The sequence below is a fragment of the Nerophis lumbriciformis genome, linkage group LG35, assembly GCF_033978685.3.
Source record: "Nerophis lumbriciformis linkage group LG35, RoL_Nlum_v2.1, whole genome shotgun sequence".
Taxonomy (NCBI): Eukaryota; Metazoa; Chordata; class Actinopteri; order Syngnathiformes; family Syngnathidae; genus Nerophis; species Nerophis lumbriciformis.
This window is the reverse complement of record NC_084582.2, coordinates 8,827,838-8,854,313: the sequence shown is the minus strand read 5'-3', so window position 1 is coordinate 8,854,313 and position 26,476 is coordinate 8,827,838. Positions and strand designations below refer to the sequence as shown.

Sequence of the window (26,476 nt, the reverse complement as noted above, 5' to 3'; positions counted from 1 at the left end):
CTTTTACTCAAGTAAATATTTGGGTGACTACTCCTTACTTTTACTTGAGTAATAAATCTCTAAAGTAACAGTACGGTACTCTTACTTGAGTACAATTTCTGGCTACTCTACCCACCTCTGAACTGAACTGAACTGAACTTTTAAGATGCAATTTCATAGCTGTAGTTCGTACTCCAGTCAGCAGGTGGTGGTAACAGAAACTCAATGTGGGTCTCTAATTCGCGGTCACTATGCATGTCACGTGACTGACACACGCCAAGGGAGGGGGGGACAAACATGGCTGACGATTTAGGGGAAGTAAACACAGCTGCAGACGATGGCGAAACACAACCGGAGCAAGACGACTCCGAACTTTTTAACACTGAAACTCACGAGTACGACTGCGACGACAACGGCCTCGACTATGCTGACAAGCCGCTGGTTGAGAGCAGCTGGTCGGCTCCTCTTCTGTCTCTGGCTCGAAAGGCCACGGAGACGATCAGTAGCGGAGTGAGCTACGCCTCCGCCCGGGGGAACTCCGCTCATGGGTCCGCTGCGAGCCCCACGGCGGAAAAAGAGCCCGAAAGCGAGTTAAACAGCACAGGAAAGAAGCTTCCAGGTGGGCGGTGTAGAATAATGTACCCTTTGTCTAACTTGATACTTCCTCTTGGACTTTTTAATAAGATGCCAGCTGTCACAGCACATGACTTACAGGATGAAATCGAATTTTTATGGATTTCATATTGCTTTGTATTATTTCAAATAGATACAAGCAGTGCCGGCCCAAGCCTCCATGGGGCCCTAAGCAAAATTTGATTTTGGGGCCCTCTATTTCTGCCAATAATATTGATTGATCATTCACACACCTACTATAAACTCATTGCGGCTCTGGCAGTGTTGTTTACATTATTGTCAGCCTGGCATGTCTTTACAAATGACATGTCATTTATAAAGATATGGGGGTGGCCCAGTTAAGAACATAAATAATACCAATGAATGAACGAATGATGTCCAGAGTGCCACATATGGTTCCTAATCTTAAAATGTAGAAAACATTCAGCTACAAGAGTGGCCTGGGGTTGAACAGTCCAAGTGATAAAGCTTTGTATTTACAGTAAAAGTGTCATCTTGTCTCATCAGTCTTGTACATATTAGTCTTTAATTACTAGTTTATATTTTTAGTTAATTGTTCATATTTAATGTTTACTTTGTACAAAGAGAGCGCAGTCTACTGAAGTTAAATTCCATGTGTGTTAAACATAACTGGACAATAAAGCTGATTCTGATTCACTTTATTATTTTGGTAACAAAAACCTGAAACAGCAATGTGCAAAAATGTTGACCTAAAATTGTGTTTTTGTACAATAATATATCTTTGATCATTTAGAAATCATCAGTCAGACTTGTACATGGAAAAAAATAAAAAATAATAATTTTTTGTTAATTGCTTTTGGGGGCCCCCTGGTGGCCGCGGGGCCCTAAGCAAGCGCTTAGTATGCTTATGCCTTGGGCCGGCTCTGGATACAAGTAGGGCTGCAACTAACAACTAATTTGATAACCGATTAATCTGTCGATTATTACTTTGATTATCCATCCATCCATCCATCTTCTTCCGCTTATCCAAGGTCGGGTCGCGGGGGCAGCAGCCTAAGCAGGGAAGTCGCTTCCCTCTCCCCAGCCACTTCGTACAGCTCTTCCCGGGGGATCCCGAGGTGTTCCCAGGCCAGCCGGGAGACATAGTCTTCCCAACGTGTCCTAGGTCTTCCCCGTGGCCTCTTACCGGTCGGACGTGCCCTAAACACCTCCCTAGGGAGGCGATGTGGAGGAGCAGCGGCTTTACTTTGAGCTCCCCCCGGATGGCAGAGCTTCTCACCCTATCTCTAAGGGAGAGCCCCGCCAACCGGCGGAGGAAACTCATTTCGGCCGCTTGTACCCGTGATCTTGTCCTTTCGGTCATAACCCATTAATCGATTAATAATCGGATAAAAGAGACAAACTACATTTCTATTATTTCCAGTATTTTATTGAAACAAAACAGCATACTGGCACCATGTTCTGGACATTGGGGATGCAGCATACAGCAATAATAACACAGAAATGTAACTCATCAGATCAGAACTGAATCAGATATTGTACACCTTTCTGTTGTGAATAATAAAGGATTCATTTTAGGCTGCCTCTGAAAAATAGCATGAAATATTCCAGCACCTTCATAACGTTTAGTTATACTAAAGCGTCACTCAAACCTAAATATATTTATATAGCTTTATCGGGCCCGGCTACATTGATCCGTTATGAAACGAACCTGAGATATTTCTGTCCGTTGCGTTTATTTCGAAATTGGTAACCGTGCGTTTTCAATCAATGTCGATCAATCAATCAATGTTTATTTATATAGCCCTAAATCACAAGTGTCTCAAAGGGCTGCACAAGCCACAACGACATCCTCGGTACAGAGCCCACATAAGGGCAAGGAAAAACTCACCCCAGTGGGACGTCGATGTGAATGACTATGAGAAACCTTGGAGAGGTACCCCCCCCTCTAGGGGAGACCGAATGCAATGGATGTCGAGTGGGTCTGACATAATATTGTGAGCGTCCAGTCCATAGTGGGGCTGTTCACCTTCATGGGAAAGCTGGAGCGGGAGTCCACACATTATTTTATTAAAACATTTTTTATTAAATTCAATTTTTTTAAATCAAATTGCATTTTTTTATTATATTTTTTATTAGGAATGTTTGATAATGGCTTTTTGCCGATATCCGATTATCCGATATTGTCCAACTCTTTAATTACCGATACTGATATCAACCGATAGCGATATCAACCGATACTGATGTATACAGTCGTGGAATTAACACATTATTATGCCTAATTTGGACAACCAGGTATGGTGAAGATAAGGTCCTTTTTTTTTTTAATTTAATAAAATTAAATAAGATAAATACATTAAAAACATTTTCTTGAATAAAAAAGAAAGTAAAACAATATAAGAAACTAGTAATTAATGACAATTTGTAAAATTAACTGTTAAAGGTTAGCACTATTAGTGGACCAATCATGTGTGTTTACGGACTGTATCCCTTGCATACTGTATCGATATATATTGATATATAATGTAGGAACCAGAATATTAATAACAGAAAGAAACAACCCTTTTGTGTGAATGAGTGTGAATGGGGGAGGGAGGTTTTTTGGGTTGGTGCACTAATTGTAAGTGTATCTTGTGTTTTTTATGTTGATTTAATATAAAAAAATAAAATTGAAATAAACGATACCGATAAGGAAAAAAAAAACAATACCGATAATTTCCGATATTACATTTTGAAGCATTTATCGGCCCCCCACCCCCTCTAGGGGAAACCGAATGCAATGGATGTCGAGTGGGTCTGACATAATATTGTGAGAGTCCAGTCCATAGTGGGGCCAGCAGGAAACCATCCGAGCAGAGACAGGTCAGCAGCGCAGAGATGTTCTCAACCGATGAACAGGCGAGCGGTCCACCCCGGGTCCCGACTCCGTTTTCTCTCTCAAAACGGAGTCAAATGTGCCGGAGACACATTATCAGCCCTGCGTTGCAACAAAGGCATAACGTTAACGTTACTCACGAACTCATGAATGCCTGTTGCCACTCCAAAAAACACAGAAGATGCACTCTCCAAGAAGTTCCTAACACTCTGAAAGTTAATACACAACAGTTGCCGCTTCGCTTCCTTAAAAAAAATCTCCCCGTTAACAAAATATTAAAAATACACAAAGACGGACACAACGGATCAATGTACCCGAACTATGGACTTAAAACAGGGGTCTCAAATTCAATTTACCTGGGGGCCACTGGATGCAGAAACTGGGTGAGGCTGGGCCGCAAGAAAAGATTTCTTAAAAAAATCTAACATGCACTTTTTAATGAATTCACCTTCATTGATTGGCTTTCCCGCCCTAGCAATATACTTGCTAACCCTCCCGATTTTTTCCGGGAAACTCCCGAATTTCAGTGCCCCTCCCGACAATCTCCCGGGGCAACCATTCTCCCGAATTTCTCCCGATTTTCACCCGGACAACAATATTAAGGGCGTGCCGTGATGGCACTGCCTTTAGCATGCACTTTTTCTCCATACAAACAGCGTGCCGGCCCAGTCACATGTTGTATGAGGCTTCTGCAGACACACATAAGTGACTGCAAGACATACTTGATAAACAACCATACATGTCACACTGAGGGTGGTTGTATAAACAACTTTAGCACTGTTACAAATATGCGCCACACTGTGAACCCACATCAAACAAGAATGACAAACACATTTCGGGAGAACATCCGCACCGTAACACAACATAAACACAACAGAACAAATACCCAGAACACCTTGCAGCCCTAACTCGGGGCGTGGCGGGGTTTTGGTGGTAGGGGTGGGGAGGAGTGTATATTGTAGCCCGGAAGAGTTAGGACTGCATGGGATTCTGGGTATTTGTTCTGTTGTGTTACGGTGCGGATGTTCTCCCGAAATGTGTTTGTCATTCTTGTTTGGTGTGGGTTCAATGTGGCGCATATTTGTTACAGTGTTAAAGTTGTTTATACGGCCACCCTCAGTGTGACCAAGTATGTCTTGCAGTCACTTACGTGTGTCTGCAGAAGCCAAATACAACATGTGACTGTGCTGGCACGCTGTTTGTACAGGCTGTAGAGGACAGCTAAAGGCAGTGCCGTCACGGCACGCCCTTAATATTGTTGTCTGGGTGAAAATCGGCAGAGATTCGGGAGAATGGTTGCCCCTGGAGATTTCCGGGAGGGGCACTGAAATTCGGGAGTCTCCCGGAAAAATCTGGAGGGTTTACAAGTGAGACGCTGTCAAGTGGCATTCATATAAAACTTGCGGGCCGCACTAACATTACATTTTCATATTAAGGTGCGGGCTGCAAAATAACATCTCATTTGAGACCCCTGACTTAAAAAGTTACGTACCGTGAGTTCTTCCCTTCATCCATGGCTCCAACATGTTTCTTCTTCAGGTGCTCCTATAGCAATGTTGCACCCACAATTTTGACGACTTAGGTCGTACACTTTTCTCCATTGAAGCAATAACCTCAAGATGTTTTATCCGTACTGTTTTCCTCCGCCATTTTTCGAATGTTTCCAGCAAAGGAGACGGCGTCGTCACGTGAGCTGCACATGACACATCATGGGCTGGCTTACTGCCACCTCATGAGACGTAGCCTCAGCGCCGCCCTGGCGCTGTTTTGTACTGTTTTTGTACTTATTTTGATTATTGTTTCTCAGCTGTTTGTAAATGTTGCAGTTTATAAATAAAGGTTTATAAAACTAAAAAACTAAAAATAAAAAAAGCCTCCGCGCATGCGCATAGCATAGTTCCAACGAATCGATGACTAAATTAATCGCCAACTATTTTTATAATCGATTTAATCGATTAGTTGTTGCAGCCCTAGATACAAGCTGACTGCTTTGCAATGCTTCTGCTTTCCTTTACATCAGTGGTGCTCCCCAAAGACCACATGGCAATAGAAAGATCCAATCTTCTCAGCATGCTGAAGCTCAGCATCAAGGTTTTGATCCAGTCCTCGCTGAATCTGGCCCGGACTCTGGATTCCGAGTACCCACCCTTGCAACAGTTTTTCCTAGTCCTGGAACATTGCCTCAAACATGGACTGAAAGGTGACTGCTCGAAGCAGCACAATGCTTTTTGCGAGCATGGTGTCTAAATAACTTTCATTCGCCATTCCAGCCAAGAAATCCTTCATCGGTCAGAACAAGTCCATTTGGGCACCTTTGGAGCTGACGGAGAAGCTGTGTCCAGAATCTGCCAACATAGCCACAAGCGCCAGAGACCTGCCTGGCATCAAGTATGCTTTGGACAACTGTTTAACAAGAAAAACTGCAATGGATTTAGAGCATAGACGTTTAAAGTGCTGCCTGCAGCTTCTATTGTATTAGCCATTAATTGATTGATTGATTGAAACTTTTATTAGTAGATTGCACAGTACAGTACATATTCTGTACAATTGACCACTAAATGGTAACCCCCGAATAAGTTTTTCAACTTGTTTAAGTTAATCAATTCATGGTACAAATATATACTATCATCATAATACAGTCATCACACAAGTTAATCATCAGAGTATATACATTGAATTATTTACAATCCGGGGGTTGGGATGAGGAGGGTTTGGTTGATATCAGCACTTCAGTCATCAACAATTGCATCATCAGAGAAATGGGCATTGAAACAGTGTAGGTCTGACTTGGTAGGATATGTACAGTGAGCAGAGAACATAGTGAGTTCAGATAGCATAAGAACAAGTATATACATTAGAAATACATTTGATTATTTACATTTGGTTATTTACAATCCGGGGAGGTGGGATGTGGAAGGGGGAGGGTGTTAGTCAAGGGTTGAAGTTGCCTGGAGGTGTTGTTTTAGTGCGGTCTTGAAGGAGGATAGAGATGCCCTTTCTTTTACACCTGTTGGGAGTGCATTCCATATTGATGGGGCATAGAAGGAGAATGAGTTAAAACCTTTGTTAGATCAGAATCTGGGTTTAACGTGGTTTGTAGAACTCCCCCTGGTGTTGTGGTTAAGTAAGTAGTTTGACATGTACTTCGGTATCAGGGAGGTGTAGCAGATTTTATCGACTAGGCTCAGTGCAAGTTGTTTTACCCAGTAGCACATTCTAGGAATAAAAACATTTTTGCTGGAAATTATTTATTTGTTTTTCATCCTCAGGACTGGTTTGGGGAGAGGGCGAGCGTGGCTACATTTAGCACTCATGCAAAAGACGATGGCTGACTATATGAAAGCCTTGCTAGATCGCAAGGATCTCCTGAGGTTAGTAACACTGTTTGAGATGTCCACGTATCTTGCTTTGAACCACATTCCTGTTCATGTCGTTCCAGTGAGTTTTATGACTCTGGAGCTCTGATGATGGAGGAGGAAGGAGCAGTGATGGGAGGACTGCTTGTGGGCCTCAATGTGATCGATGCAAATCTCTGTATTAAAGGCGAAGACTTAGATTCTCAGGTGAGTTAACCCTAACCTCAACTCATAGAATTAATAATGTCAGACACACAGCAAGATGGGTTTTTTTTCAATTGTTTTTTTAGGTGGGAGTCATTGACTTCTCCCTCTACCTAAAGGATTCTACTAACACTGAGACTCCAAAAGAGTGAGTACAGTACAATGGAACGTCTCAGATTGAATGCAGTTTGTTTAAATTTTCTACAAAAAGTCATATAAGTGTAGAGCTGTAACGGTATTGCAGTTTCAAAATCTTCACAATAATGCCGTGTACATTATATACCACAATAATATCATACCGTGGCCTTAATAACATAACATACATAAGTAACAAACAGCATAATAACAACATAGCTGTTAACCTGGCTTCACCTAAGGAAGGCACACGTGACATACACACAGCCTAACCAGGCAGATTTGAATTGTTGTTTTGGGCAGTAGACGGGATCTTTGATCCAAGACACAACTTACATTCAACTAAAATGTTCTTTTCTTTGTGTTCGACAAAAAAAAAGAAGTGAGAATATCTCCATGTTAAGACACTCGAGTCGACTGCGGCTCTGTTGTTAGTAAACACAGACACGCCCCCCCTCCCCTGCCCTGCCCTCACCACACCCACACCCAGACACACACAGAGCGCGCCTACGGCTTGTGACACAAGAACATTCAGAAGGACGACACTGCAGCGCTCCAATAAAACGTACTCTAGCCGATACTACGTAAAAAATAACGTAAAATAACGCAGTAACGCATCATGTAGTAACGGTAACTGAGTTACTGAATATAAAAAATAGTTACCGCCGAAACTAACGGCGTTACAGTAACGCGTTAGTCCCTAACACTGATGATAACAAGGTTTAAGCAGCACAAAATTAGAACGTGACTGTAATCTGCTGAAAAGAGCTTAAGCATGCTGTAGAACATTAAAGGTCAAATGCCGCTGAAATATTCTGAAATATGCAATATTAGACCGATGGTTTTCTTCTTTGGCTTTTTTGGTAATAATAATAATAATATCGTACCGTGACATCGTTACATCCCTATATACATGCAAAAATAATTTCACCTTCATGCACAATTATAGTATTTTTAATCATCATTTTTTATGCTTGTTGTTAAATTCCAAGCTATCTGAATGTGAATGCTGATTATAATTACTTATATCTGGTTATGTGGTTTAGTGTAATAAGAGAGAGGGTGTGGTCCAAATATTACACAGGTACTTTTCCTCAGGCATAATGGCCCGCCAAAACATTTGACTGACTCTTAAAAGTCTAAAATGGCCAAGAAACTATTTTGGGGGGATGTAACATGCTGAAAATTGCAAATATATAAGGCCATGAACACATAAGTATCTAATATTTTGTTGCAAGACAGTCATCGAGGTCAAAAGCAATGAGTTGTTAAAAAAAATAATTACAATTATTTAGGAAAACTCAAGCGTGAAGCAACACGGAAGTCCTACCATCGGTCTAATATTGCATATTTTTCCAGAATATTTCAGCGGCATTTGACCTTTAATGTTCTACAGCAGGGGTGCTCACACTTTTTCTGCAGGCGAGCTACTTTTCAATTGATCAAGTCGTGGGGATCTACCACATTCATATGTATAATTTATATTTACTTATTTATGAAACATATGTTTTTGTTAACAATTTAAAGGTGTTTAATGATAATACAAGTATGTTTAACACATATAGTTAATATTGTTAATAAATTAAAGGTGTTTAATGAAAATACAAGTATGTTTAATACATATAGTTAATATTGTTAACAAGTTAAAGGTGTTTAATGATAATACAAGCATGTTTAACACATATAGTTAATATTGTTAATAAATTAAAGGTGTTTAATGATAATACAAGAATGTTTAACACATAGTTAATATTGTTAACAAGTTAAAGGTGTTTAAAGATAATACAAGCATGTTTAACACTTATAGTCAATATTGGTAATAAGTTAAAGGTGTTTAAAGATAATACAAGCATGTTTAACACATATAATTAATATTGTTAACAAGTTAAAGGTGTTTAAAGATAATACAAGCATGTTTAACACATAGTTAATATTGTTAACAAGTTAAAGGTGTTTAATGATAATACAAGCATGTTTAACACATATAGTTAATATTGTTAATAAGTTAAAGGTGTTTAAAAATAATACAAGCATGTTTAACACATATAGATTCCTTTCTTTCATGAAGACAAGAATATAAGTTGGTGTATTACCTGATTCTGATGACTTGCATTGATTGGAATCAGACAGTGATGCTGATAAGGTCCGCATTTTCGAATGGAGGAGAAAAAAAGTCCTCCTTTCTGTCCAATACCATATGAAAGTGGTTGGTTTTTGGCATCTTATTTGTCCAGCTTCCGTACTCCTTTGTATACACTTTACAAGAAATACATTGTTGGCAAACTCCGTAGCTTGCTAGCTTGTGCACGCCAGCTTTCTGAGACTCTTATTTTGGTAGCGCAGGCAGGATGAAGAAGCGCTTTTATTGTGCAACTGTGCAGTCGGTCTTTGGAGTTTTGACGACAGGTACGGCGCCAGAGTCTGTTGAAATAAAGTGTTTCTCGCCTTCCTGTCGGTAATTTTAATGAGCTGGCAGCAGCCAGCGTCATCTCAGAAGACCCTCGGGTGCCGTGAATGTCAATCAAGTGACGAAAGTGACGTCATCGTGAAGATTTATGATCGCTCATTTTTAGGACTATTTTTTTTAATGCCTGGCTGGTGATCGACTGACACACCCTCCACGATCGACCGGTAGCTCGCGATCGACGTAATGAGCACCCCTGTTCTACAGCATGCTTAAGCTCTTTTCAGCAGATTACAGTCACGTTCTAATTTTGTGCTGCTTAAACCTTGTTATCATCAGTGTTGGGACTAACGCGTTACTGTAACGCCGTTAGTTTCGGCGGTAACTAGTAATCTAACGCGTTATTTTTTATATTCAGTAACTCAGTTACCGTTACTACATGATGCGTTACTGCGTTATTTTACGTTATTTTTTACGTAGTATCGGCTAGAGTACGTTTTATTGGAGCGCTGCAGTGTCGTCCTTCTGAATGTTCTTGTGTCACAAGCCGTAGGCGCGCTCTGTGTGTGTCTGGGTGTGGGTGTGGTGAGGGCAAGGCAGGGGAGGGGGGGCGTGTCTGTGTTTACTAACAGAGCCGCAGTCGACTCGAGTGTCTTAACATGGAGATATTCTCACTTCTTTTTTTTTTGTCGAACACAAAGAAAAGAACATTTTAGTTGAATGTAAGTTGTGTCTTGGATCAAAGATCCCGTCTACTGCCCAAAACAACAATTCAAATCTGCCTGGTTAGGCTTTATGTATGTCACGTGTGCCTTCCTTAGGTGAAGCCAGGTTAACAGCTATGTTGTTATTATGCTGCTTGTTACTTATGTATGTTATGTTGCAGCTATTTAAAATAGTTTTGTCAATTTGTTCTGGCCTGAAATAAATTGGCCCTTTGAAACATGTCTTTGTCGTTGTGTGTTGTATCATCACCTTCACGACTTTTCAGTGGTGCCAAGATGACTGCCATCTTGGACCAGAAGCATTACATCGAGGAGTTAAATCGTCACCTCAGCGGCACCGTCACTGACCTGCAGGCGAAGATGGACGCTCTGGAGAAGACCAACAGCAAACTTGTAGAGGAGGTCAGACGTTGGATGAGTTGTTTCCTCATAAAACATGAAATAGATCAAATGTAATGAAGGTAAATAAAAAGGTGTCTTTTGGAAATAATTCTATAGGATGCTGGAGTGTCAGTGGGATAATTATGTCTTCCACCAGCACATAGTCATGGCCTTCCCTAAAATGGTTGGAAACCAGGAATTCTTCAACTGAAAATGTAGAATTAATATTCAGGAGAAAATAGGGGCTTTAGTACAACTTAATTATGTTCTTAAAAGTGTCATAATGTCTAAAATAGGACATTCAATACTCTTGACGTGTGTTGATAACTGGTGACGTTGCGGACATTTCTCATTGCTGTATTTTCTCGTTCAGCTAACCGCAGCGACTGACAGAATCAACTCTCTACGAGAAGAACAGGAACAGCTGAGAATGGACAACGAGTCGATCTTGCTGTGCAGCCAGAAAAAGGAAGAGGTCAGATTGCGAATGTGTGAATTAACTGAAACGACACTGCTCTAAACAACAAATACTATTAGATGGATACAGTGGTATCTTGTGTTTCGTACGCATCGTTTTTCCTCACCAACAAGGGTCTTTACTAAAAGTCTTTCACACTGTTTTCTGCATGGAAAACTATAATTGTTCTCTATAAAATGTGTTCTGTTTTAATATTTTTTTGTGTTTAGATTGAATTTATAATAATATGGGAAACGTTGCTTCAGCTTTTCTACAATTCGTTTTTTTCTGACCTTTTGGAACGTATACCTTTTCGTACGCATCGGTTTTCCTCACCAACAAGGGTCTTTACTAAAAGTCTTTCACACTGTTTTCTGCATGGAAAACTATAATTGTTCTCTATAAAATGTGTTCTGTTTTAATATTTTTTTGTGTTTGGATTGAATTTATAATAATATGGGAAACGTTGCTTCAGCTTTTCTACAATTCGTTTTTTTCTGACCTTTTGGAACGTATACCTAAGAAAAAAAACGAGGTACCACCGTACTTAATTGAAATTACTTTGCAACAGCAGCCACATTTACAGACAGTATAGCAGGGATGTGCGGTCAGTGTAGGCAGGTGAGGCAGAGAGTCACTTGTTCTGATGGGGGGGGAAAAATTAATAATGATTCGTAATTAATATTTGTTCATTAAACTGTTATTAATATATATTTTCTAAATAATTGCAATTTTTTTTTTTTTTTTTTTTTTTTCTTCAATACAAATCTCTAAATTTGCAAATTTCCTGATCATATAGAGTGCAGGAAGCTGATATGAGGCTGCCACTGTAGCCGTTCTTGTCTGCTTTGTGGATATGCGAACTTGCCAGATTTTGTGCAGTGTACTATGTCCTAAATGTGCACTGAATAAATACACCTTAGAAACCAGACGAGGCAGTGTAAGTATTTGTTTATCATTTAAGAGCATAAGGGAGTATTTACTCTCTGCTTTAGTGCGGTAGCAAGTCAGCACTGCTGGCTGAGAGCAGGGCTATTTCTGTTTATCAGCGAAGTCGCCAATATAACCTTTCCGGAAACATTTTTACGCCATGACTTTCTACACCCCGCGTAATGTATCCGATGTACATGTGTGAAATGACATTATTCTCAATAATCGGACTCTAAATACAGAAAAATCCCACTTAGAGAAGCTGTTGTACTTTCGGTCAGCACACACAGTTGATTCAGTGTGAAATAGGGTGGCGTACGCATGAGCTCGAAAGAGCTTGATGCTACCATACCATTTTTGCACACAAAAAAGCCAGCTGGTTTTGTTAAACTTAATTTAGAAAAACAAAATAAAAGAAATATATTTTAATGAATAAGCGGTAGAAAATGGATGGATGGATGGAATGTGACTACCAAAATGGATGATGTCTGTTAGGGACATCATCAACAGCAGCTTGATTTCTGGCAGTGTTTTTTGATTGATTTATTGAGACTTTTATTAGTAGGTTGCACAGTGAAGTACATATTCCGTACAATTGACCACTAAATGGTAACACCTGAATACGTTTTTCAACTTGTTTAAGTCGAATGAGTTAAGACCTTTGTTAGTTCGGAATCTGGGTTTAACGTGGTTAGGGGAGCTCCCCCTGGTGTTGTGGTTATGGCGGTCATTTACGTTAAGGAAGTAGTTTGACATGTACTTCGGTATCAGGGAGGTGTAGCGGATTTTATAGACTAGGCTCAGTGCAAGTTGTTTTACTCTCTGTGCCCTCTTTTTGTAAAAGAGCTGTTGTTGAGCCTTTGAATAAAAAAAAACAGGTCTTGATCCTACAAGTTTGTGAAATTATCGGCCCATTTCTAAATTACCTTTTGTGCCAAAAATTTTGGAGAAATGTGTTTTGGCGCAAATGCAGCCTTTTTTAGATGAAAATAGCACTTTAGATCCATTTCAGTCTGGATACAAAGCTTTGCACAGTACTGAATCTGCACTTTTAAAGGTCTTTAAATGACTTGCTTTTAATGTGTGATTCTGGCAGCTCTGCCATTTTAGTGCTTTTAGATCTTACAGCTGCCTTTGACACAGTCGACCACACAATTCTTTTAGACGGCCTGAGAGACTGTGTGGGTGTCAGGGGGACTGCATTAGAGTGGTTCAGAACCTACCTGTCAGAGAGGTCCTTCTCTGTCAGGCTGGGGGACGCCACCTCTTCTTCTGCTCCGCTTTACTGTGGTGTCCCCCAGGGATCTATTCTAGGCCCCATCTTGTTTGCGCTATATCTCCTCCATCTTGGAGAGATTTTTAAGAGGCATGGAGTGTCTTATCACTTTTATGCAGACGACTGCCAAATTTATATGCCGATTTCAAAAGGCCACGGCCCCCTGACATCCCTTCTCAACTGTCTATGCGACGTCAAGGCTTGGTTAGCCCAGAATTTTTTAATAATGAATGAGGGAAAAACGGAAATTTCAGTTTTTGGTCCGGCCCTCACCGACTTGGGACCATTGCAAAATGATGTGCGTCCCAAAGTCACCAGCCTTGGCGTGACTATAGACAGCGATTTTAAACTTGACAAACAAGTCAATGGCGTTTTAAAATCATGGTTTTATCATCTTCGTCTTTTAGTAAAAGTAACACCGTTTTTATCTTTTAATCTTTTTGAACAAGTCGTGCATGCTTTTATTTCAAGTCGCCTGGACTACTGCAATGCACTTTATGCTGGTATTAGCCAAAAAGCTCTCTCCCGGTTGCAGTTAGTCCAGAACGCGGCAGCAGGACTTTTAACAGGGGCCAGGAAACGCCAGCATATAACCCCAATTCTTCAGAGTTTGCACTGGCTCCCTGTTCATTTTAGAATTTATTTTAAAACCTTGCTGTTTGTTTTTAAAGCTTTACATAGACTGGCACCTCAGTATATCTCGGACCTCATCCAAATTTACACTCCTGCGCGCGCTCTAAGGTCCGAGAGCCAGCTCCAGCTCGTGGTGCCCAAGACCAGACTTAAATCCAGGGGAGACAGGGCCTTCTCTGTGGTCGGCCCTAAGCTCTGGAACACTCTGCCCCTCCATGTTCGAACTGCTCCCACAGTGGAGTGTTTTAAGTCTTGTCTTAAGACCCGCTTTTATTCTCTGGCTTTTAACACTACGTGAGTTGTGTGGTCCTCTGTCCTCTGTGTTTTTTTAAATTGTGATTTCTATTTACTGTTTGAATTGGTTTTACCCTTTAAAATCGTTTTTAATCATATTTATTTTTATATTGTTTTTATATTTATTTATTTTTTGTTTTTATTCAGTCATTGGTGGAGCTAAGGATAATATTTGAATATTGTTTTTAATATTGTTGTGCAGCACTTTGGAAACATTTTTGTTGTTTAAATGTGCTATATAAATAAAGTGGATTGGATAAGATATACAAACTCAAAAACATATCCATACTGAACTTTTAGACCAAACAGAAGGTAATCAAACTTTTATCATTAAAGTACTGTACATGTAAGAACTTTTTCTGGAGCGTGAACTTCAAATCCAAATAAAAAGGTAAGGTCCCTAATGGTTTTTAATTTTATAAAAGTAAATAAATGTGACTGAGAAGTATTTGATAACATTTTTATGAAAGTTAAATAAGACATGTTTCCTGGTATCATCTTAATTAGTAGCCTGAATTAATATTGATAAGGAGATATGTAATACAATAATAAAAATAAACTCCAAAGTGCCTCACCTGTCTTTAACCTCACTGCAATAAAGTACACAGAAGAATGAAATTGGAAGTGATCCGTCTGCCTCTGAACGTGCTTTGCTTAATCCCATTCATGTGAGCACTCGCTGATGATAGAGCATCCTGACTTTAATAACAACATCCTATTCTGTATACACAATCTTCTGTGTTCATGTGTGCTTTTCCAGGCTGCTCTTCAAGACAGCCAGGCTGAGCTGGACACTTACAGGCAGACTCGGCAAGGCCTGGATGAGATGTATAATGTTGTGTGGAAGCAGTACAAAGAAGAAAAGCGCATTCACCAGGTCAGACGTCTGCAGTATGTAGCTTGAAACATTGCCTGTGTGTATACACTGTTTTTGTAAATGTTATTTTATGATGACCCAAACCCAAAATGGGTTTAGAAACTAACCAATAATTGAAATTATTGTTAAGTTATGTGCAAGCACCTTAATTACCGTATTTTTCGGACTATAAGTCGCAGTTTTTTTTCATAGTTTGGCCGGGGGTGCGACTTATACTCAGAAGCGACTTATGTGTGAAATTATTAAGACATTACCATAAAATATCAAATAATATTATTTAGCTCATTCACGTAAGAGACTAGACGTAAAAGATTTCATGGGATTTAGCGATTAGGAGTGACAGATTGTTTGGTAAACGTGTAGCATGTTCTATATGCTATAGTTATTTAGACTTCCTTTTTATTGTCATTCAAATTTTAACTTTACAGCACAGATAAGAACGAAATTTCGTTACATAAGCTCATGGTAGTGCAGGATAAAAAAGCAATAAGGTGCATATATAAATATATAAATAAATAATATATAAATATATATATAAAATAAATAAATATATATAGATATATATAAATAAATAAATAGATTACTGTACAGATAAATATATTGCACTTGTTCACAGGCGTCCACGTTTATGGATGTATGTTATATTGTCTTTTTTATTCCAGCGAGTTAATCCATTTTGAGGAGAGTTGAGGGGATGATTTAATTATGATGCTTTCAAGAGTCTTGCGGCCTGAGGGAAGAAGCTGTTACAGAACCTGGAGGTTCTGCTTCGGAGGCTGCGGAACCTCTTTCTAGAATCCAGCAGTGAAAACAGTCCTTGGTGGGGGTGGGAGGAGTCTTTGCAGATTTTCTGAGCCTTCTTACCATAATATGTTACGTTAACATACCAGGAACGTTCTCAGTTGGTTATTTATGTGTCATATAACGTACACTTATTCAGGCTGTTGTTCACTATTCTTTATTTATTTTAAATTGCCTTACAAATGTCTATTCTTGGTGTTGGGTTTTATCAAATAAATTTCCCCCAAAAATGCGACTTATAGTGCGACTTATATATGTTTTAGTCCTTCTTTATTGTGCATTTTCGGCCGGTGCGACTTATACTCCGGAGCGAAAAATACGGTACATCACCAGTTTTTGACAGTATTTTATTATACTGTATGAATTCAAAATGGAGTAAAAAAAATATATATATATATATATATATATATGTATGTATGTATGTATGTATGTGTGTGTATATATATATATATATATATATATATATATATATATATATATTACTCCTGTAACCCTTTGGGGACACTCAATTTTAATTCCCTTTGCAGCAAAACATGACATAAAAGTCCTAAGTTTCATATGTTTTTAATATTTTTGCTAAAACTTCTCAATAAACTTCAGTCCCTAAACAAAAATATAAAACATGTATCTTTATTTTTGGCCCTTTTTGAAGTAATTTTAATCGGACAGTTTCACAGATTTAAATTTGTAAAGTAACTTATGTAAATTTATACAAATTTTAAAACTGACATAATTTGATCAAAAGGCCTTCAAAGGGCTAAAATATTTAAAATGTTTGTTTAGAACTGAAGTTGATTGAGAAAATTAAACAAAAAAAAAGTTTAAAAAATGTAAATTGAAAAGAGAAGAGTGTGAATAGTAGGGGTGTAAAAAAAAATCGATTTTCTAATGAATCGCGATCCTTATTTATAACTTATCTTAATCAATTTAACAAATTAAAAAAAAAATTTTTTTTATCTGAGAAGTGTGGACACTTCTCTTGTTGCCTTATTTGTGTTTGACTTTATTAAAAGTTTGGGAGAATTTTACTAAACAAAACCATTTTTCTTTTAAGTAATATAGAATCTTATCAGAGCCGTTAATCTATTTTATGGAGAAATGTAGTTAATCATAGAACTGGCCCCCAATGTTATTAAAAAGTATTGATTTTGAATCAGGAACTGTTATGAATCGAATCGTTACCCTCAAGAATCGAATCGAATTGTGTGGTGCCCAAAGATTCACAGCCCTAATAATTAGTGTTCTTGGCATCCATATTGATGGTAAAGAAGTCACACACGATGACGGTCTTGACAGATGAGTCTCGCCTGTTTGCAATGCTTCTTGTTTAGGAGTTGGAGCGTGAGCTGGAGCTGCAGTTGGGGCTAAAGCAGGAAATGGAGGTGGCCATGAAGCTGCTGGAGAAGGACTCCCATGAGAAGCAGGACACACTGGTGGCCTTGCGACTCCAACTGGACCAAGTCAAGACTCTCAACCTTCAAATGTTCCACAAAGCTCAGGTATAAGGAGGGTGGGGGGGAGGACAACACTCTTCTTTTCTAGTGTCAACTGAAGAGACTCATACGAATGTGGCCCTCCAGGACTTTGAACGAGAGGCGGCAAAAAAACAGGCTGAAACGGAACATCTGGAGCAGAAGATGATTGACATGGAGAAAGCCATGACGGAACTCGAGCTGAGGTACTTGTTTCACAACCACTTCGCTGAGGCACATAAGTATGCAGAGAAAGATCATTCAGGGGTGCCATGGGTAATTATCAAATTTCATTAAATTGGTCCAAAATTGATTAGCTAAAACAAATGGGTCAGCGTTTTATGCTGCCGATCATCCATGAGTGAGATCGGCCAATACTGATCACATGTAACTGTAAATGTTTCCATTAATTTAAGTTGAATGCTATCGATGTTGGCCCTGCGATGAGGTGGCGACTTGTCCAGGGTGTACCCCGCCTTCCGCCCGATTGTAGCTGAGATAGGCTCCAGCGCCCCCCGCGACCCCAAAGGGAATAAGCGGTAGAAAATGGATGGATGGATGGATGGCTATCGACAATTTAACAATATCAACACAATACTGAAACCTTTTTTTTTTTTTTACATACAATTGTTTGAGCAAAACAAAGTCAATAGTACACAATAACTCAACAAAAGCAAAAACTACTAACTAGTAGGGGTGTGGGAAAAAATCGATTAGAATTTGTTTTTGTTTTTTTTTTGTTTTTTTTGTTTTGTTTTTTTTTGTTTTTTTTTTATGTCCTGTCCAGCTTGTCAGGCAAATCATATAGTTGATGTAGATGCCCATGTCGGCTGTTCAGATTTACTTTACAAAAGAGAAGTGTAGGATACTTCTCTTGTTGCCTTATTTGTATTTGACTTTATTAAATGTATTTATATTATCATTTAGTGCAGCCGGGCCGGAGCAGGAGGGGATAGAAAGAGAAAAAAAAAGAAGACAGAGGGGGAAATTGTGGGGACAAGAGGGGGATTAGACAGAGAGACAAAAACAACAACAACAACAACAATAGAGCAACATCAGCAAATATGACATGTACAAATATGATGGTAAAAGTAATAGCAAATAAGCAGTTAGCGAAAAATAAAAAATAATACAGAAATGACAATGAGCATTATTACACTACAAATGGATCAATACAAATACCAATAGAAATAGCGCTATTGATAATGAACAATACCAATAATTTACCTTTATTATCAACAATACAGTTGTTTAAATGCAACAATACATATACGTAATGATAACTTGAGATACGAAAGAATGCAGAAAAATGGAGGGGGAGAAAGAGAAGCAACCTACAGTAACCTTGTAGATTGTTATAGTCACAATAGGTTAAGCTTTGTCAGTGTGCCATGTGTTACACCCAGTTTACCCTAGGGCAACAACGTTAATATATGTTTGATGAAACGTGATTATGTGCATGAGTGTAAGTATGCATATGTACTTGTATATGTACATAATGTGTACCGTATATGTGTTTGTACAGTGAATGTATATGTACAGTATGTGTATGTGTATGTTTGTATATTGAATGTGCGTGTGGATGTACGAACATTAGGTAGGTAAATATGTACTGTATTTGTGTATGTATGTGGGAGCGTAGGTACCTATGTACGTATGTGAGCATATGTGAATTTGCATGTACAATACATTCGACTCCCAGAGTGCGTGGGAGCCAGAGCACGGCCCCATCAAAAATCGATTAGAATTTGAATCGCGATTCTCACGTTGTGCGATTCAGAATCAATTCTCATGATTAAAAAATCGATTTAAAAAAAAAATGTATTTCTTCTTTTTTTTTTTTAATTACCGTATTTTTCAGACTATAAGTCGAAGTTTTTTCATAGTTTGGCTGGGCTCCAGTGCGATTTATATATGTTTTTATCCTTATTTATTATGCATTTTCGGCAGGTGCGATTTATACTCCGGTGCGACTTATACTCCGAAAAATACGGTAATCAATCCAACAAAACAATACACAGCAATACCATAACAATGCAATCCAATTCCAAAACCAAACCCGACCCAGCAACACTCAGAACTGCAATAAACAGAGCAATTGAGAGGAGACACAAACGCGACACAGAACAAACCAAAAGTAGTGAAACAAAAATGAATATTATCAACAACAGTATCAATATTAGTTACAATTTCAACATAGCAGTGATTAAAAATCCCTCATTGACATTATCATTAGACATTTATAAAAATTAAAAAAAATGAACAATAGTGTCACAGTGGCTTACACTTGCATCGCATCTCATAAGCTTGACAACACACTGTGTCCAATATTTTCACAAAGATAAAATAAGTCATATTTTTGGTTCATTTAATAGTTAAAACAAATTCCGGCTTCTTCCCACCTCCAAAGGCATGCACCTGGGGATAGGTTGATTGGCAACACTAAAATTGGCCCTAGTGCAGGGGTCTGCAACCCGCGGCTCCGGAGCCGCATGCGGCTCTTTGACCACTCTGATGCGGCTCAGCTGCATACTTGCCGACCCTCCCGATTTTCCCGGCCGGATTTCAGTGCCTCTCCCGGAAATCTCCCGGGGCAAATGTTCTCCGATTTTCACCCGGACAACAATATTGAGGGCGTGCCGTGATGGCACTGCCTTTATTAGCGTCCTCTACAAACTGTCGTCGCGTCCGCTTTTTCATCATACTGTCTGCGTGCCAGCCCAGTCACATGTTGTATGCGGCCTTCGCTTACACACGTAAGTGACTGCAAGCATACTTGGGCAACAGCCATACAGGTCACACTGAGGGCGGTCGTATAAACAAATTTAACACTGCTACAAATATGCGCCACACTGTGAATCCACACCAAACAAGAATGACAAACACATTTCGGGAGAACATCCGCACCGTAACACAACATAAACACAACAGAACAAATACCCAGAATCCCATGCAGCACTAACTCTTCCGGGCTACATTATACACCCCCGCTACCACCAAACCCCCCCCCCCCCGGTCCCCTCCGTGCGTCGGTTGAGGTGGCCGGGGTTGATGTGTGGGGGGGCAGGGTTTTTTACAAAAAAAAACATTCTATGCAGTGTTATTTCATTTTAAATTTCAAAAGAGTTTTGTGGCTCCCATTGTTTTCTTTCATTTGTGAAACGGGTCAAAATGGCTCTTTGAGTGGTAAAGGTTGCCGACCCCTGCCCTAGTGTGTGAATGTGAGTGTGAATGTTGTCTGTCTATCTATGTTGGCCCTGCGATGAGGTGGCGACTTGTCCAGGGTGTACCCCGCCTTCCGCCCGATTGTAGCTGAGATAGGCTCCAGCGCCCCCCAAAGGGAATAAGCAGTAGAAAATGGATGGATGGATGGGCAATCAGTTGATAAAACATTGTCCTTTACAATTATAAAAGCTTTTTACAAAAATCTACTACTCTGCTTGCATGTCAGCAGACTGGGGTAGATCCTGCTGAAATCCTATGTATTGAATGAATAGAGAATCGGGAAAATATCGTTTTTGAATCGAGAATCGCGTTGAATCGAAAAAAAATCGATTTTGAATCGAATCGTGACCCCAAGAATCGATATTGAATCGAATCGTGAGACACCCAAAGATTCACAGCCCTACTAACTAGTTCATAATTAAATACTTTCCTCAAAGTCCTCCTTTGTCCAGAGAATTACTCCCTAAATTTGTGAAAATAAAAATATCAACCTAAATTAATCCAGTATCAATCATATACTGATACTACCTTGGGACTTAAAATAGTGTCGGCAGAGGGGATCAGCTATTGTAATCGGCATAAAAAGGCACTTTTTCACGACAATCGACCGATATTGATCGGTGGCACATCCCTGCAAATAATGTTCGAATTGAGAGACCAACTTCTATAAGAATGTTTGTCAGTTCATTGAGAAAAAATGTTCAGGTAAGGTTTTTTCTCATGTAAAATATGTGCTTTGGCTCACTAAAGGTTGTGAAACACTGCATTAATAAAGTTTGGAAAATTGTGTTTATGGTGATTAATTGGAATGTTTTTCAGGCTACACAACTCTGAGCAAGATCGTAAAAAAAGCGATCAGTCAGACAAAGACTTGAAGGAAGTGCTGGGTGGGAAAGTCAACGCTCTTCAGAGACAGCTGAGCGACCTGGACACATTAAGGTCAAACTACACAACTACTATACATAAGCAACAGTCTTACTAAATAGTAACTTGTATCTCACTTCATTGACCTCCCTAATTATCTTCAACAATGTTGCAGTGCTGAGATGTCCTTACAGCATACTTGCCAACCCTCCCGGATTTTCCGGGAGACTCCCGAAATTCAGCGCCTCTCCCGAAAACCTCCCGGGACAGATTTTCTCCCGAAAATCTCTCGAAATTCAGGCGGAGCTGGAAGCCACGCCCCCTCCAGCTCCATGCGGACCTGAGTGACGTGTCAACAGCCTGTATTCACGTCCGCTTTCCCACAATATAAACAGCGTGCCTGCCCAAACACGTTATAACCGTAGAATGATCGAGGGCGAGTTCTTGGTTTCTTATGTGGGTTTATTGTTAGGCAGTTTCATTAACGTCCTCCCAGCGCGGTAACAACACACAACAACAGCAGTCATGTTTTATTCTACCGTAAAGCAGTTCGTCTGCCGTAAACAGCAATGTTGTTGTAATATATTGAGTTGGAGGCAATAACCAGGCGTGGTGATGAAGTACGTCTCTTTACTGTAGACTTCAGAACAGACTCACACACTTGACGTGAGGTGCGCAACACCACGTAAATCGTTTGCCAACCAAAAAGTAACCCCAGTACGCTATAGCCAACGATAACGTCACGTTATCGTGGTTTACGTCATAATCTTAAATGTTTATTTAATTTTCGTTCATTCACCAGGAGATGGCAAAAGACAAACATAGATCACTCTATTACATTCCTCCCCTTTTAGAAATGTAAAAGTTACTCAAAATAAATAAACAACCCAACCAAAAAATGCAGCAGCTCAATTAAAAAACTGTACTTAAGCCACATTCTTTTTTTCTTTTTTTTAGTACTGAACTCTTAACCCTGATTTGCAAACAATAACATGCTTATTATACAAACAGTATTTGTACATCTTTAACACAGATTTTTATACTGTCTTCAGAGATTCAGTTTTTTTGGTGGTACTCAAAACCTTTCTGGGTACCTGCGAAAGGGTGTTCAGCATGGTTAGAAAAATAGTGACAGAGAATAGAACAAGGATGGACAATTCAACCCTTAACTCAACAATGAGTAGATGAGTGTTATGTGTGTGTATATGTGTAAATAAATGAACATTGAAATTCAAGTATTTCTTTTATTTATATATATATATATATATATGTTTTTATATATATATGTTTATATATATATATATATATATATATATATATATATATATATATATATATGAAATACTTGACTTGGTGAATTCTAGCTGTAAATATACTCCTCCCCTTATAGCCACGCCCCCGCCCCACCTCGACCACGCACCCCACCACCCACCGCCCGAAATCGGAGGTCTCAAGGTTGGCAAGTATGCCTTACAGTCGACCTAGTGATGGTTTAAAACAACTTTCCACCTGTTGACTAACTTCATTGTGGACGACATGGCGAGGTTGGGAGAGTGGCCGTGCCAGCAACTTGAGGGTTCCTGGTTCAATCCCCACCTTCTACCAACCTTGTCACGTCCGTTGTGTCCTTGAGCAAGACACTTCACCCTTGCTCCTGATGGGTTGTGGTTAGGGCCTTGCATGGCACCTCCCGCCATCAGTGTGTGAATGTGGAAAGTGTCAAAGCGCTTTGAGTACCTTGAAGGTAGAAAAGCGCTATACAAGTATAACCCATTTTACCATTTTCATTGTAAATATTCACACTATTTTGTTATTTCATGTGCCATTCAGGCTGGGCTTGGAGAAGGAGCTTTTGGTTGAGAGGGAACAGAGACAAAACCTACAGAAAGCTCTTCAGAGGGAGCAGGACAACAGCGTGGAGCTTCGCACACAGCTGCAACAACTACAAGGCCTGCACTCGGTCAGTGACGCACACCATTGCATAATACTATGTGGTATTAGTTTTGCAGTACATCAGTGGTTCTCAAACTTTTTTTGTCATCCCCCACTTTGGACAAGGGGAAGTTTTCAAGCCCCACCTGCCCCCATCGCCCCAACAGAGCGCTAATGCCAAGCTTTAACATTTTCAAATTTATTGAACATCAAGTTGTATACATTCAAACTCAATAACATAAAATAACACCAAGTTCAATGATAAATAAAATAACTGTGCAGCTGTGGTACAACTTGCATCAAGTTCAATAATAAATAAAATAACTTCCATCAAGTTCAATAATAAATAAAATAAAAGTGTTATAACTTGCATCAAGTTCAATAATAAATCAAAAAAGTGTTATAACTTGCATCAAGTTCAATAATAAATCAAAGGTGTTATAACTTGCATCAAGTTCAATAATAAATCAAAAAAAGTGTTATAACTTGCGTCAAGTTCCATAATAAATCAAAAAAGTGTTATAACTTACATCAAGTTCAATAATAAATCAAAAAAAGTGTTATAACTTGCATCAAGTTCAATAATAAATCAAATAAAAGTGTTATAACTTGCATCAAGTTCAATAATAAATCAAAAAAAGTGTTATAACTTGCATCAAGTTCAATAATAAATCAAAAAAAGTGTTATAACTTGCATCAAGTTCAATAACAAATCAAATAACTTGCATCAAGTTCAATAATAAATCAAAAATAGTGTTATAACTTGCATCAAGTTCAATAATAAATCAAAAAAAGTGTTATAACTTGCATCAAGTTCAATAATAAATAAAACAAAAGTGTTATAACTTCCATCAAGTTCAATAATAAATAAAAAAAAAAGTGTTATAACTTGCATCAAGTTCAATAATAAATCAAATAACTTGCATCAAGTTCAATAATAAATACAATAAAAGTGCCACTTTGCAATCTTTGCAAAAAAAAAAAAAAAAGGAGGAGGAGCTATGCATTTGGCAAGACAGGGCAAGTGACAGCACTTTTCCCCGGGAGAGCCACCTTGCTTCACTGTGAAACAGCACTGCTGTATGATCAGCTCCCATTTCCTCACACAGTGCAGAGAACAGTCGCACTTTCAGTGGTCGTGTTTTGATCAAATTTACCGCGCTCACATCTGTTAGAACCTCATTGAGTTCGGGGCTGAGCTGCCTTGACGCGAGTGCTTCCCGGTGAATGACACAGTGTGTGCCCGTCACATTTTTGTTTCTCTGCAGGCGCTGGCTCTGGCTCGACGACCGTTGAGGTACGAGTCACAAATGTATATATTTGTGTAATTGTGGTCCACACATTAGCCTGCTACCCATCCGCGCGAAAGTTTGTTCCGTTTAGCCCCGCCCCCATTAGTTACTGTTGCTATGTCTGTCAAACTTTCGCTCGTACCGAGAAATATAAAGCCTACAGTAAAAATAAGTACCGGTAATTTCCATTTATTTATATAGCGGATTTCACAGACAGAATCACAAAGTGATTTACAGTGTGTATAGAAAATTAAAGCATAGTAAAAAAATAATCTAACAATATAATAATAAATTAAAAAAATTTAAAGTGAAATTTCCTCGCGCCCCACCTGTCATGTCTCTATTCCCCACCAGTGGGGCGCGCCCCACACTTTGAGAAACGCTGCAGTACATGATCAAAGACGGCCATTGGTTTTCCTTTATCAGCTTGTAGATGAACGGGCAGCTTTGACTGATGTTTGTGGTGTTGCAGGAGCTGCAGGACCTAAAAGAGGAGAAACAGCAGCTGCAGCAGATATGTGAGCAGCAGGAACAGGCTTTGCAGGAGATGGGACAGCATCTCAGCCAGTCAGTGTTGATACAACATGCCCAACTTTATTGTCTCACATCAGTGACATTTTTATATATTTCCCCCATCCACCAAGGTCTAAACTCAAGATGGAGGACTTTAAGGAGGTTAACAAAGCCCTGAAGGTATAAATGGGAAGCCAAGGTTGCATGTTTGATATTCTTATGGTAATGTTGAATCATTCTCTGCAGGGTCACGCCTGGTTAAAAGATGACGAGGCCACACAATGCAAGCAATGCCAGAAGGAGTTCTCCATCGCACGAAGAAAGGTAGGCGTCCTTTTGCTATCCATTCATATTGAAGCAAAAATCATTTTTGTCTGACAGGATTAGGGATCATGTTTTGTTTTTAGCACCACTGCAGGAACTGTGGGGATATTTACTGCAACACCTGCTCCAGTAACGAGCTGGCTTTACCCTCGTATCCTCGGCCAGTGCGGGTCTGCGACATGTGTCACGCTCTCTTGCTGCAGAGGAGTTCATCCACTGCTTCCTGACAGACCTGCTGCCACTTGGATCTCTCACTGCACAGTCTCGATCATGTTTGTAGAACAATGACAGCCAGGTATGGACATTTCAACTGAATCTAATATGTACACAAATATATATATATTAATTCTAGGGATTTAAGTCTTGCAACTCAAGATTACATTCAATCCCTACTCTTTTGATGACAGTTTAATCCAGAATCAATTCAACCACATTATTGCAATATATTTGGTATATAAATTACAAAAAAACATTTTCAAAACAGGCTAAAAAAAAGCCTACATAATCTAGATGGTTTAAAAACTAAACATTTTTAAAATCGATACAGAATCACGATTCAGGTGTGATTTTTCTGGCACTCTTAAAATACATTTATTCAGTACAGTAGTACTGTTTTAGAGAATTCCTTTTTTGACAGCAAGTGGGAAATGGATTGTGATTGTCAAAGAGAATGAATCGACGTTTTAATGTCATCTTTTCTAATATTCTGATGTAAAAGGTGCACCAAGATTGTATTGTGTACTTTTATTTTGATATTCATTGTAGTGTATCAACACTACATTAGCTGACTGTTTACAGATAGCGGTCATCTGTGTAAATGATTGTAGAATGACACAAATGTAACTTTTTTTTAGACTGTATTAAAACATGGTTTGCATATATCCTAAAGAGCTGTTTTCTATTATCATCTGGGAATTAAAACATTTAAACACA

General features: G+C 39.2%; 1 protein-coding gene across 1 annotated transcript; it reads left to right on the top strand.

The window, feature by feature from the left end:
- The first annotated feature begins 269 nt into the window (after positions 1 to 269).
- Positions 270 to 26,451, top strand: rufy1 (RUN and FYVE domain containing 1). Its single transcript, XM_061927866.2, has 17 exons — positions 270 to 598; positions 5,469 to 5,648; positions 5,719 to 5,836; positions 6,718 to 6,819; positions 6,888 to 7,011; positions 7,095 to 7,156; positions 10,539 to 10,674; positions 11,027 to 11,128; positions 15,004 to 15,120; positions 17,253 to 17,420; positions 17,502 to 17,599; positions 21,438 to 21,557; positions 23,313 to 23,442; positions 25,179 to 25,273; positions 25,351 to 25,399; positions 25,466 to 25,543; positions 25,627 to 26,451. Exons 1-17 carry the CDS (start codon positions 277 to 279, stop codon positions 25,768 to 25,770), a joined length of 2,145 nt encoding a protein of 714 aa, XP_061783850.1. The 5' UTR covers positions 270 to 276; the 3' UTR covers positions 25,771 to 26,451.
- The last annotated feature ends 25 nt before the right edge of the window (positions 26,452 to 26,476 follow it).